This window comes from Carassius auratus, unplaced genomic scaffold (genome assembly GCF_003368295.1).
Source record: "Carassius auratus strain Wakin unplaced genomic scaffold, ASM336829v1 scaf_tig00216794, whole genome shotgun sequence".
NCBI classification, from domain to species: Eukaryota; Metazoa; Chordata; class Actinopteri; order Cypriniformes; family Cyprinidae; genus Carassius; species Carassius auratus.
In genome coordinates this window covers 80139-94003 of record NW_020528740.1, presented here as the reverse complement: position 1 = coordinate 94003, position 13865 = coordinate 80139, and the positions used below count along the sequence as shown (strand labels likewise).

The 13865-nt window shown below is 37.0% G+C and overlaps 2 protein-coding genes across 3 annotated transcripts; both read right to left on the bottom strand.

Annotated features, from left to right (window-relative positions):
- Positions 1-183: 183 nt before the first annotated feature.
- Positions 184-5511, bottom strand: LOC113098972 (ras-related C3 botulinum toxin substrate 3). Its single transcript, XM_026264017.1, has 6 exons — positions 5345-5511; positions 3403-3474; positions 3175-3292; positions 1752-1814; positions 1486-1645; positions 184-1168 (listed from the first exon to the last, which is right to left on the bottom strand). The coding sequence occupies exons 1-6, from the start codon at positions 5377-5379 to the stop codon at positions 1038-1040; spliced, it is 579 nt and encodes a 192-aa protein (XP_026119802.1). The 5' UTR covers positions 5380-5511; the 3' UTR covers positions 184-1037.
- Positions 5512-6797: 1286 nt separating this feature from the next.
- Positions 6798-13602, bottom strand: LOC113098970 (cAMP-dependent protein kinase type I-alpha regulatory subunit-like). 2 transcript variants are annotated; one of them, XM_026264016.1, is made up of 11 exons: positions 13455-13602; positions 11721-11903; positions 11446-11613; positions 11220-11311; positions 11072-11133; positions 10944-10990; positions 10680-10838; positions 10541-10601; positions 10277-10398; positions 10030-10111; positions 6798-9854 (listed from the first exon to the last, which is right to left on the bottom strand). In XM_026264016.1, exons 2-11 carry the CDS (start codon positions 11892-11894, stop codon positions 9682-9684), a joined length of 1140 nt encoding a protein of 379 aa, XP_026119801.1. In that variant the 5' UTR covers positions 11895-11903; positions 13455-13602; the 3' UTR covers positions 6798-9681. The 2 variants fall into 2 exon arrangements, with proteins under 2 accessions (XP_026119801.1, XP_026119800.1); XM_026264015.1 differs by having other exon boundaries at positions 11721-11900; positions 13455-13581.
- Between the last annotated feature and the right edge of the window lie 263 nt (positions 13603-13865).

The following is a 13865-nucleotide window of genomic DNA, read 5'->3' as shown; positions in this document are numbered from 1 at the left end:
CTGAGATGATGTACTGTATGTGCAAGTGATTTAATTTTCAGTCATTAGTTCAATAAAAACAAAAATGCCTAATGTTAATGCATACTAACAAAAACATGCTCAAATGGCAAATGTTTTTTAATCATTAAAATTGAAATATTAATCATTAAAAGGTAAAAGAACATTTCAAAGAATCATCTGAACACAACTGTTAAAACATTTTGTTAGCCCTGCACAAAAATCATTAATGGCACATTTCATTTCATCGTGTTTGAAACATATCAAAATATATAGGAAAATGTTAAGCAAAAAAACAAAATGGACCATCTAGACAAAATGGTTTTCATTGTAAGTTGCAGAATGAGGTCCATTACAGACAATTGTGATTACAGCTTATTTTATATAGTATTATTTCTATTTATAGTATCACATAATAGTACTTTATAGACAAACTAATATTTCAGTGTGTAATATTTCTATCATTATTTAACAAATTATCACATACAGTAGTCACATTAAAACACAGGTACAGTATGAAATGTTTAACAGGTGATAAAAGCTGAAAATAAAATGCTTAAGAATGCATTTACCGTCACCCCTCAGGTGAGAGCATTTAACTTCGCAAAATATCTTATGTATATAATCTTCTGACACATTTACAGATCCCAAAAGGGAAAATTATGTGCAGATAAAATATGAATAGTCACGATTTCCACAATAAGCTCATAAAAATGTAACATTTGTTGCAACAGGGCAAAGAACCTTACAGTTAGCTCTGCCGGTTCTTCAGTAAATAGTTATTCATCCTGATGCCATGGCCTTACGTCATTCTCTTCCAATAAATGTTCACATTAAACCAACAATTTAAGGCAAAGGTAAATAAAAAACAAAGCAAATTTGGCATATTTACGTTGATATATCAGTTATACCAGACAGGCCAAGGAAATGCATGTCTCTGCAGTTTGTCACCTCACAAGCTGGATTTATCTGTTGATAACAGCAGAGCTGAAGAGCAGGAGCCCACAGTTTACATGGCATATCAATCAAAAAAATGTTCCTCAGAATACAGTACACTTCTTGCCCCTCTTCTTTACAGGTGGAGGACATAAAACAGCGCGGATGGCCTCATCAAACACAGTTTTTAAACCCCGTTGAGTAAGAGCAGAGCACTCCAGATACTTCACAGCACCTGAAAGCCAAAGATTTCAATGAGCCAACTATACATGATACAGTTCCCCGTGGCAATGACATAACACTATTATAGCACATTGAAAAAGTACTTACATTTTTTTGTTGTAAAACAAAGACTAAGTACGCTTGATACATATATATATATTTACATTTTCTTGTTTAATTAATTGCACTAGTCATTTCTTAGTAATTGTTTGTAAGATGTACCAGCATTTTTTTTTTTTTTTTGAAAACACCAATTTTGGTTTTCAGTGTAGGTTCGTTAAAAAAAAAAAAAAGGAAATAAACCATATACATAAAAAAAAACGTTCTTACCAATCTCTCTTGCCATAGCAAGCCCTTGCGGATAAGTGATGGGAGCTAGTTTCTTATCCCGCAGACGTTCAATCGTGTCTTTGTCATCTCGCAGATCAAGTTTAGTGCCCACGAGTATGATGGGGGTGTTTGGACAGTGATGGCGAACCTCAGGGTACCACTGCAAAGAGAAACCTGGTTAACACAAGGCACCCTAATACACTGTGGATGTTGTTGAGGAATCAAAATGCTCAAGAGCTATTTCTTATTCTTCAGTGGATACTAACCTTTGCTCTTACATTCTCAAAGGAAGCAGGGCTCACCAGTGAGAAGCAAATTAAAAAAACATCCTGTAGAAAGCAAAGGAGACTCTTTGTAAAAATCAATGCCATCAATTATTCATTTCTGATTACACTGCATTATATAATGCTGAGGTTGTCAGAAAACAGAATAATCATTTTTGAAAACTTTTTATAACCTTTTTAAATCATTTATCATATAAACAAATGTGTGGAGTCTGTGCAATGTATTATTAAAAAATATTATTAAAAGAAGGTCTTTAAGCTCACCAAGGCTTCATTTATTTTATAAAAAAATACAGTAAAAACTGTTATATTGAGATATGTTATTACAACTTAAAATAACTGTTTCTATTTTCATATCTTTTCAAATGTAATGTCTTCCTGTAATGGCAAAGTTGAATTTGTTTTGTGGAAACAGTGATTCTTTGATGAATAATAAGTTAAGAACAGCATTTATTTGAAATATAAATGTTCTGTAACATTAAACACTGCAAAATTGATTTTCTTACTTAGTATTTTTGTCGTTTTCTAGTATAAATATCTAAACATTCTTGAATCAAGATGAATTTACTTGACAATTAAAAGGTTTAAGATATTAAGTCTCTTTTTTAAAAAAAAAATTCTCAAAAGTTTGTTAGTCTTTGTTTAAAACAATCAAAATTATCTGCCAATGGGGTAAGAAACATAATCTTAATTCAAAGGCTAGACAATAATTTTTTTCTGCCCCATTGGCAGATATTTTTGCTTGTTTTAAGTACAAAATTTGTATATATATTTATTTTTTACAGAAAACAAGACATATCTTAAGATATCTTAAGTCATTTTACTTGAACAGTAAATTCACCTTGATTTAAGAATTTTTAGATATTTATACTGGAAAACAAGACAAAAATACTAAGTAAGAGAATACATTTGTTTACATATATATTTTTATTTATTTATTTTATTTGTAATTTTTAATTTTTTTGCAGTGTAATTACTGTCAATTTTGATCAGTTTAATGTGCTGAATAAAAGTATTTTAAAAATCGTACTGACCCAAAACCTTTGAACGGTAATGTCATTTGTCATTTTCATTACAAAAGGCAGAGGAAAGTGGGGGGGATTCAAATTTTTTAAACACATTGTAAAAATATTGGAACAAGCAAATAATTCAGTTGGATGTATGCACAAATCCCTGCTCAGTGCTCAAAATATATAAGATCCAGCTACAGACAAAACTAGTCTCTGTATCAAAATGTATTACTGGTTATAATTTACAGAGCAAAGAACAGACTATGCATGAGTCATTCCAAAAATTATAATTAATGAAGTCTAGAAATGAGTAAAAAAATAAAAATAAACAAAAAACACTGTCAAAATTTAAAAAACTTCAGATTACATAGCCAATCACTGAGATATTTACGCACTGTTTGGGGATAGGAGAGTGGTCTAAGGCGGTCATAGTCCTCTTGTCCTGCTGTATCCCAGAGGCCTAAGTTAACAGGTTTACCATCCACCATAACATTGGCAGAGTAGTTGTCAAATCTGAGGGTCAGAACATTTCAGAAACACATCCACAGAAGTGAACTGTGAACACACATGGGTAGCAGAGACACAGGAATAATTCCCGTTTCAAAGTATCAAACTGTACTCACACTGTGGGAATATACTCTCCTGGGAAGGCATTAGTGGTGTAGCTGATGAGCAGGCATGTCTTACCCACGGCACTGAAATACAAAAGACGCTAAGTGGTGAGTGTGACTGCAGTACTGAGGACCGAGGACTGCACATACACGGCACATCAAGAAAACAATTGTAGAAAGGCCTGTAGTTATTCATTCAGGCATTACATTCACTCTTGGGCTCGATGGCACACTGGCAGACACTAATTCACAGTCCTGTTGTCAAATGAACTGCCCCGCCGGATGAGGAGTGAATACAGGGTGACAGCTTCTTGTCATGAAAAACACACTCTGCATGCACTTACACAGAAAGAGGAGGAAAGAGCATAGACAGGAAATGCAGCAGCTGGGTGAAAAGTGATAAAAAAAAATAGGAAAGGAAGAGTAAGAGTGAGAAAGTATGATAATAAAAGTGGCAAAAATAGAAAAAAATAAGTAAGCAGGCTAAAATAGCAAGTATGTTTGAGGGCTTAGAAACCTGAATTTGTATTCCTGTCATTAGATCATTAGGCTGTGAGTTTCACATTGAAAATGACAGAAAGCGTGTACCATGAGACAGGGGCTAAATGGTTACAATGAAACAGCAAATATTAATTCTCCATGGTCTAAAAGAAACTATGAATTAAGCCCATACATTGAACTAATACCATTAAATAAGTACAAATCACACCAGTAGAGATAATAAACGGTTTGGCCAATATGCTTTCTGCTTGACATGTATTTTAAGCTAAAACAGTATTAGTATCATTATTGTTAAAATTGTATAGTAGGCTACATATTGCATTCTATTGTTGTAGTCTAATAATTATCTAGTGATTCACGAGTTCACCCTTACATCTAATCTGAAGGCAAATAGTAGGCATATTTTGGCGTGCTGTCCTGGGGGAGGGGTCCGGGCCCGGAGCATAGCCCGAACCCAAATAACTCCCCCTATCCCAATTTGGGATAAATAGATTAGAAGTGAGGAGTTGGGGTGGAGGAGGGTTGCCGAAAAACTGTCGTGGGACAGGAGGTAGGAAGACTGGATATATATACGCGTGCGTGCTATAAGATGATTAGCTAAACGAGATGCACCTGTACCAAATTGGATGATTATCTGATCGTGCTTCTCCCGAACTTTGTTAATAAAACCACATTTATAAAAAAAGGATGAATAGTGGTTATGTAATACTTTAATGTTAAAAAATAACCGGTATGGGCAATGAAATGATAATAAAAACAAATGCTAGTAGATATCTACCAAATACCAATTACAATGCAACTATTTGTTTCATTCGATGTTTATCATCGCTGGGGAAAATACCGTATTAAGAATTTAGGATGGAATTATGCTGATTTTACATGATGCGCTCTGATAAAAAAAAAAAAAGAAAAGAAAAGAAAAAAAAGAAAGAAAAAAGAATGAATTATGAAAAGGTCAACGATAAAGTTTAGGTCATTTCCACCGGAGCTCTAGTGATGTAACGTAGGTGTGAAAACATGACATCATTACGAGCCATTCCACCCTACACGCGCATCTCATTTCTGCACCGCACGAGATGCGTGTAATGTTTGCATGGTTTACATGTGTCATCACTGCCACAATACTTTAAAGAGAAATCGATTCATTTAAAAATGCAACAAATGCGCACAACTGTAAACGAGCATATTAACAAAACAGCCAAAACTAAACAGAGCCTATGCTCACTACAATCTAATTTTAAACCATAATGATAACAACTGCGGTGTGTCGGAGAAAAACACGGTCATATTTAAAAATGTTTAATAATGTTAAAACCCTCAATTTTGTTTCAGCAGATCTGAGCCAAAGCACGATCCCCACTCCCCAGCTCCTTCTCGCAACAATTGCTTTCCCCCAAAAGAAAACCTCAGTACAAAAATAAGCAATTTTAGCGTTTATTCTTCAACATCTTACCCGTCGCCGACAACGACACACTTAATGGCTTGCATTTGCAGTGCACGAGTAGTATCCGAGGAGCGAGGAATCTGAAGAAATAGCCTGAAATGTGATGTTAAGGTGCCTGTGGGCTGCTACGACTGCTGATCAGTGTTCAGTTGCAGCAGCAGCACTATTGAGGGGGTATTTCCGGAGAAAGACGAACACAAGGTTCGTACACTTTCGGAGATCTCGTGAGTCTCTCTTCTTCTTTCTCACACCACACCGTAACACAGTACAATTCACATGTGAAAATATAATATCAATTTAATAGATAAGGAAGTAAACACGGCACGTTGAAATTAAAACCCCCTAAAAAAACAGGTTAATATATTTAAAGATTTTATTTGACAGGATAGGGTTAAAGGAACAGCTGTCATTCCAGCGCCAGACAGTTGGGATGGCATTTGTTGTGTTGGGTGTGGAGGGGTGGGGAAAATGATACAGAAATCTCTGGAAAAAAAGCCATTAATTCACATGAATACAAACATTTTGGGAAGAGTCAACTCCCTGGGGGTGGATAATATGAGGAGTCCTTAAAAGTAACAGTTGTAAAATAAATATACCTTACAGCCATTTTAACAGTGCGATGTCATCCAATCAACATTTCTGCCAAATAGACTCTTAGAAATGTTGTTTTTTAAAAATGTATTATTAATCATTAATATTTTAAGGTGTCTACTTACTTTTATACTATCAATTAATTATGCATGTATGTTAGTGACCCTAAGACAAATCCTAATCCTAACCATACAGCAAATACAAGTAGTTAATTAATATTTGTCTGTACATAAATATAAAATTACACTGTAACAAGTAACTTTTAGTATTTATTGATGATGTACTGTAGCTTACAGAATTAAAAGTCAATATTCGGTTGAATGTATTTTGTGTCAAAATATCTAATCCAAAAAGCATGTATTACAGGACGCAAGGAGTATTAATATTGGAAGCCTTGAGAGAAATATTCTACAGGCAGAGGAAAGTTGGGGGGGGGGGGGGTAAATTTTTTAAAACACATTGTAAAAATATTGGAACAAGCTAATAATTCAGTTGGATGTATGCACAAATCCCTGCTCAGTGCTCAAAAGATATAAGATCCAACACAGACAAAACTAGTCTGTGTATCAAAATGTATTATTGGTTATAATTTACAGAGCAAAGAACAGACTATGCATGAGTCATTCCAAAAATTATAATTAATGAAGTCTAGAAATTAGTAAAAAAAATAAAAATAAGCATAAAAAAAAACACTGTCAAAATTTTAAAAACTTCAGATTACATAGCCAATCACAGAGATATTTACGCACTGTTTGGGGATAGGAGAGTGGTCTGAGGCGGTCATAGTCCTCTTGTCCTGCTGTATCCCAGAGGCCTAAGTTAACAGGTTTACCATCCACTTACAGTAAAGGAAACACAAGACACTTACATATTCAAGAATTAATCATTTTATTGCTTGACCTGCCATTGGGACAATCTATACCAAAAGATTTACAACTGGAGCACATCCAATGAAATCAAACCATACACAGTTATAGAAAAAGAATAATAGAAAAATGGTCCTCTTACATCTTACAACTCTCTGTGCTGATGGCTAATCAAACTGAAGAATGGGTGAACAGGAGTCTCTAAGCCTACAAGCAAATTTACCAATTCCTCTGTATATACTAGAACACAATTTTACTGAAAACCTCAGAAGAAAACACCATCGGCAGTCACAAACAGGGAATGAAAAGAAAACTTTAAAAAAAGGTTGGTGGGGGGGGGGGGGTACAAGCTCACTTCTAGTGTATCAGTGAATGTTCTTCAAGAAACAGGGCCTGAAGTTGTAAATAAATCACAATAAAAGCAAGCAGAAAATTGAGTTAGCTGTGGAAAAAGTCACTTAATTTATTCATAAAAGGGAGCGAATTACAAGTTTAAATGATGCAGTCTACAGAAAACCGGGAAAGACTTATGGTTCATTTGATCTATTCTGCACTGCCAAATTAAGTTAAATGAACAAAGCAATGCATATATGAGCAATAACAAGTACACCATTTAGCAATTTTATTAACAAATGGTGTCACAGTTTACATTAAGGGCTATATAAATTACTTCAACATGTTTATTTATTCAACCCCACCATGAGGCATAAACCACTCAGTGAATAGACAGTAGAACAGGTTAATCAAAGGCTACTCTTCACATATCATTAAGGGTGCAGATTGTGTCTTTAAAGCTACAGCACCAAGATTTGACCGATTCTGAAATTATAATCCAGTCTAAAGGGGCAGAATCGGGGAATGAGCATCTTTTCCCAGAAGACTGCAGTAAAGGCCTTACATCAAGCGTCAGAGAGGTAAAAGAAAAGGATTCCTCCGTGTGGTCAGTCGGACAAAGTCAAACGTTGAAGATAAAAACACAAAATCTAGGTCAGTTTACTTGCACCTTTCTTTAATTAACATAGCAATTTTGGGACAGTTCAGTTAAATAAACTCTTAATTCCTGGAGCTTCAAGTCTAAATAAATGACACTGCTAAGGATATCTGTATATACCGATGAAAAAAAATATATTGTCGTTTACAGATAATACAGGTAACAAGCTGACATTATGAATAGATTTGGGAGGGGAAAAAACTACAAGGACATTTCTGTTGGCTATGCACTATGAAAGTAAAGAAATAAGGCACTTTTCAAAGCCTAAATTAGCTCGAGTCTGCAGTATAAAGGAGCTGGACAGCTGTGTAACTACATAACACAAGATGTGTGGGAAACAAAAATACACAAATTTAAAATTCACATCAACTGTTTTCAAATAATACAAGAATATCTCTGTGTGACAATTAAAATCTACCTTCAACAACAGTTAACACTATTGTACCCCCCAGTAAAATCGTACAACAAAACTCCGAGAACCCCAAGAACAATATCTGAGAAGAGATTAAGATGGTGGCAGTAGTGGATCGCACATCTATATATGATGGATCCGAACCCCATGACCTCAACACAAGCGGTAAATACTGGCCCTGTTTTAAGACTGTGATTTAACTAAGGAGTATATTCTTAATTCTCGATCAAAAAAGGACACTGATCATTTGAAAACTACTTGTCTTAGTCCTGCTCTGTTAAAAAAAATTAGAAAGAAAGAAAGAAAGGGGGGCATTTGGGATTTCAAAACAGTTCTCATACACATCACATGGGATCTTCACTTGGTTAAAGAGGTCACCAAGTGGTCACTTCCTGTCGAGGAGCATCCTCACATACTCTGTCAGATTTCATTAACCATTACATTTCTGTAACCCTTCTTAATTCATCAAAACCAAACATTCCTACTTTTTTCTGAACTTAAACGCAATGTTGAACACAAGATAACATCACCTTTTTGTGGGGGAAACAAACAAAGAAAAGCATTTGCAGCAGGTGGCATTTCAGAAGGGAGAAAATGCGAAACAAAACCTAACTTTAAAAGGAGATTTGTCTAATGTTGGTGAGTCCAGTGCAAGCCTGTGTGTAGCATGAAGGATGAAGGGAGAACAAAACATCCAACAGAAAATGAAAAAGTCCAATGAAATGGGATCACATGCCACAATGAAAAACAGCAGGCGCATATAAAGTGTATTTTATATATATATATATATATATATATATATAAAACACACACACACACGTATCTATAGATATCAAACTGTGCAAAAAAATATGGTTGTGGTCATTTACTTCTAATATATAATAATTTACATACACTATATATGTGCAGCAATAACAATAAAAGAGCAAAGCTAATCACCATGATAAACATGGTGACATTTTAACTTCAGTACCTCCAGTAAAACAATATAACACACATGGATTTATGCCTTTGGCTTCCCTATACTCAAATGCTTGAAATGAGCGAGGGGAAACAGATTCTGAAACCCGATGCCTCAATTAAGATCATCATACACTGAATAGATAGACTACATGACTGTTAACCCTGCCACTGGTTTCCTTCATTCCATTCGAAACACTGTTATACAGAAACGTCAAGCAATTTGGAGGAGAAAGACAATCCCAACAGACCTTGTTAGTTCAACATGTTCACATGACAGGCATCTGTGGCACAATGACTGGCTCGTTTCTCAGGCAAAACTAACAATCAGCCTTATGGTAAATCTATGATGGATACGAACGCGACAGGGTACAGCACGAATCAAACAAACAGATAGCGAGAGAGAGAGAGAACACTGAAGTCAATGGGCACCTGGGTGTTGGAAAATGCATAAAGAAAAGTAAGAAAATAAAGCGGATTTGCATTGGTGGACCCTGCAATAGAGGAGGAAAGAGCCTAGAGCGCCTCAGACGGACAGAGACACGAAGCTGTTGTACTGCTGAATGTTTCGCTTCAGGATATCTGAGCAGGGGCCGAGCACGCGTTCGAACCGCGGACGGTCCAGTTTTACGCACTTCAACGGGCCGCGAGCAACCACGGTGGCGGCACGAGGCCGGTTCATGAGGAGAGCGATCTCACCTGTTGAAACACATACAGAGGGAAATCAGAAAAGAGCCATAGAGAAACAAACACACACATTAACGTGCACTTACGGACACTCATCATGGACTCACATTAGCAAAGGGATTTCTGGGATATGGTTAAATATACGCGGCATGATTGATTTCACAGAATGTAAAGAAAACACAATTACCAAAGTAGTCAGATGGTGCAAGTCTTCCAACCTCTACAAATTCCTCATTCTCCGACCGTCGCTGCAGGACTGCTGCCGAACCCTGAGGACACAAGTCCGAATCAATACGTCTGTTCTTCCAGGACTACACTTTCAGTTCCACCATCATCGAAGTAGTATATAAAACCATATGACTCTAACTAACACAAAACTTGTTGGAGATGCGGATGAGTAGATTTGAATGAATAGATTTAACAAGGAAAGCTACCTCTAGAATAATGAAAAATTCATCTCCTGGTTGTCCCTGCACAACAATCTTCTGGCCGTCTTCAAACTGGACCGTCTCGAGGGCATCAGCAACTGTCAACCGTTCCCATTTATCCAGAGACTCTGCGCAAATAATGTCAGCATGTTATCACCACAAAAGGCAAACTACACACACACACACACAAAGACACAACCTGCAAATATACATTACAATAAAAGAACATAAAAAAATACAAATTTATGGCAGACGAAACATCAAACTCACCCAAAATGGAGACCTTGCTAAGGAATTCCTCATACATTTTTCTCTTTCTCAGAGTACTTCCCTAAGCACGGACAGTAAACAAGACAAATCAGTTTAAATTAAAAAAATGAATAACTAATCAGTGAAGTCGTATACTAACCATGAGTATTCTCCTGTAGCTGTCCCGGTCGATCCCCCACAGCTTGACGTTGGTCTTTGCTCGGACAGTGGCTGCTCTGGGAGTCCCATAGATCAAAGCCAGCTCCCCAAAACTGCCACCCTCTCCAATACTGGTCACCCACTCGTTGTTGACGTACACCTTCAAAAAACAACAGCACTTTCAAATATATCCATCCATATATCACATTTATGCATTATCATATTACATCCTGATTCATCGCTAATTTGAAAGCACTGCACTTACATCCATTTCACCTTGGTCAATAACATAAAAATTGTCCCCCTCGTCCCCTGAAATGAGAAATCCCATACAGAAATCAATTTATTTGTCCTATTTTTACACATTCAGCTCTTGCTAAAAAGAAGCCTTACCTTGTTGAATCACGGTCTCTCCTGCAATGTAAGTGACTGAGAACATGGCGTCAAATATGTCACTGTGAAGAGTAAAACATGTCACTTCCAATAAATGACAACAGACCGTATAGTTACACTGAATATTTCAATCGACAAAATGTGTCACCTTCTTTCATTGTCGTCAAGATGAGCAAAGAGCACATTCTTTTCAATCGCTTTAGCAAGAGCAGCCATAGTTTTATAATCTTTAGGAATGACCTGTGAAAAACAGCAAAAGATATTTTCTCACTAAAGAGCAATTGTACTGTTGTAATGTAGAATTCAGCACAACAATGTTATTTGTGTGGTAGAAAAATTCTAAAAGAATGACACAAACGCAAACTAAAAGTTACCTTTCTGACATAAGACGCTGCGTCTTCCTCGGTGTAGACCTCTGCACTGATGGCACCGCGGCGCCGTCGGCCCTTAACCACAGGGTTCATGGGAGGAGAAACCTCATCTTCACGGGAGTCTGAGCGAGAGCTGGACTTCTGCTGGCTGACCAATTGTTTAGCTTCCTCCTGACACACATAAACAACAATTGAGGCACTGGAATTTTAGAGCAAAAGAGTATTTCTAAAGAACACCGACTGTAAGAGCATGCGGTTTCCCGTGAAAAATGACTGACCTTCTCAAGCCTCTCGAAGTACTCTCTGAGGAAAGCCATGGGTCTTTCAGGCCTGTTAGTGCACAGATGCACAATGCAGTCCTTCAGCAGCTGCTGGATGTTGTGCTTCTGCACGTAGCGCTCACACTCCCGCAAGTTCCTCTCTTCTTCACTGCTCGTACTGCTGGACGCCATAGTGACCTGCTGACCCGACACATGCACTTCATGAAACCCAACCAATCCTTCTTCATGAGCCAAAAACATCATAAGACCAATTATTTGCATTGAAATGTGAAGATCTGACAATCATCATGCCTTCTAAACTGTAACGCCATGAAGTTTTCACAAATTTTTACTGTAAAGTCTGCTTGAATCTGAAGTTGCAAGCAACGTTGTGATGTATTTCTGAATGAAATGGGATCCTGAGGGCGGGGCCATCTCAAGCTGGCAGCAGACTGACAGCTGAAGGCGAGCGGATGCTCTGTTCATGCGTCACACAGACGTCATCCGAGAAGGAACATCATTCCAGAGGAGAAGCAAATTCTCTTATGTTAACTACGACTATGAAGACAAACCATTCTTTTTATTTGGACATGCACTTAGATGAACTGTTTACCACAAGACTTGCGTGCTGAGTAAACAGAGTCAAATCTGATTACATGTGGACTTTAAATTCAAAAACAAACTGAGATACTACAAAATATTTTGTACTATTTTGAATTTTGCAGACGAAACTGTTATGGAAGTCATTTAATTAGGCATATAATATATTTGTGTTAGTTATGAGGAAAAATTACTCTATTATATTTACACTTCAGTGGTTTCTCATACACCCACCCCTGTGTATGATCATGTGTAGATGTTCTTGTGGTTAAAATAACTTCCTACATTTATACACATATAAATTAAACCCCTTACCATGTTTTTCAGAGTTAAGAGCTTCCCAGACATGTTGACCAATGAACTTGTCCAGTCCATCTGCCGTTACAAGACACGGACTAAAAACTATTTTGAAAAGTGAATTTTCCAACGGATTCAAATGCTAACTTAACAAAATCAATAAAATGTTTCCATTACACAAATATAATTTTTTAATACGTTTTTTTCCATTTCTATTACTAAATTAAATGAAACTTTTCGTGATCATATCTTAATGAAAAAAAAGTACCAATGATACAAAAAAAACACGTAGTGTTGCTGCAACCCAATACAACATTAAACAATTTCAAATAATAAGTTGTCAAACCGCAACAAGAACAACATTGTCTCCTATATTTCTAATAAATACGTAGGTGATTAAGCTAATAAGCACAGAACATTCTCTCAAGTAACATATATATATTTTTTTTAATCAGTGTTGTATTTTGACAGTCATACCGTGGCCCCTAGTTCCTGTCGGGGCCCCTGAGCTCATCAAATTCACAGTTCGCATCCCCACAGGCGTTTCTCAAGTCAACGCTAATCGGTCATGTGAACATAACATTATTTTAATGCGAAAGAAGCATGACATTGTAAACACAAGCTGCTAGGCACGTGTGTGAACGTCAATCAGCGTGACCCTGCAGCCTCGTGCAGCTCGGTGTTTTCTGTGAGCGGTTTTGTCAAGCAGCAAATACGCCATCTTGCAAACTAACGTTACATTCAAACAACAGCGGAAGCCGACCGCGTTACACGAACCTCTCTAAGAGGCCGTCAGCCCACGCATCGACACCAACAACTGTCACGGCGAAGACTTCTGCTATTAAAGATTCATACCTGAGTCGCTTGGATGAGTCTATGTACGTGTTTAACTCCGTTTACACGGGCTTTCTCACAGTCCTTGGATGGACGGTTGCCTCACCGGAAATGGTTATGACCAATCACAACACAACGATTGACGTCAATGCCCGTTACTCCTGACAACCTTAAAGGGCAAGGGGTTGTTTTTGTACTGAGAGGAGATCGAGGTTCAGACTGAGCTCATTTATTACATTCTGACTCACATGATGTGCTACATGTGCTAAGTGTTTAGACTATATTTTGCGGTCCCCCATGTCGTGACATTGCATTTCAAAAAGAACGTATTTAATTTTCCACGTGTTTAAAGCTGAGAGAGCCTGTGTGATTTGGATCTAATGAAGATGAAGAGGTTAAGTCTACATAAACCCAAGCCTAGTGTTGTCCTTA

What these genes read in the sequence shown, in the direction of transcription:
- LOC113098970 (XM_026264016.1), bottom strand. Translation starts at nt 11,894, where the DNA reads ATGGCGTCCAGCAGTACGAGCAGTGAAGAAGAGAGGAACTTGCGGGAG. An exon ending in AGAGACCGTGATTCAACAAG is followed by an intron (nt 10,991 to 11,071) that starts GTAAGGCTTCTT and finishes TTCTCATTTCAG; the next exon opens with GGGACGAGGGGGACAATTTT. An exon ending in GCTACAGGAGAATACTCATG is followed by an intron (nt 10,602 to 10,679) that starts GTTAGTATACGA and finishes GTCCGTGCTTAG; the next exon opens with GGAAGTACTCTGAGAAAGAG.
- LOC113098972 (XM_026264017.1), bottom strand. Translation starts at nt 5,379, where the DNA reads ATGCAAGCCATTAAGTGTGTCGTTGTCGGCGACGG. An exon ending in GGAGAGTATATTCCCACAGT is followed by an intron (nt 3,293 to 3,402) that starts GTGAGTACAGTT and finishes TCTGACCCTCAG; the next exon opens with ATTTGACAACTACTCTGCCA. An exon ending in TGCTATGGCAAGAGAGATTG is followed by an intron (nt 1,169 to 1,485) that starts GTAAGAACGTTT and finishes TTTGGCTTTCAG; the next exon opens with GTGCTGTGAAGTATCTGGAG.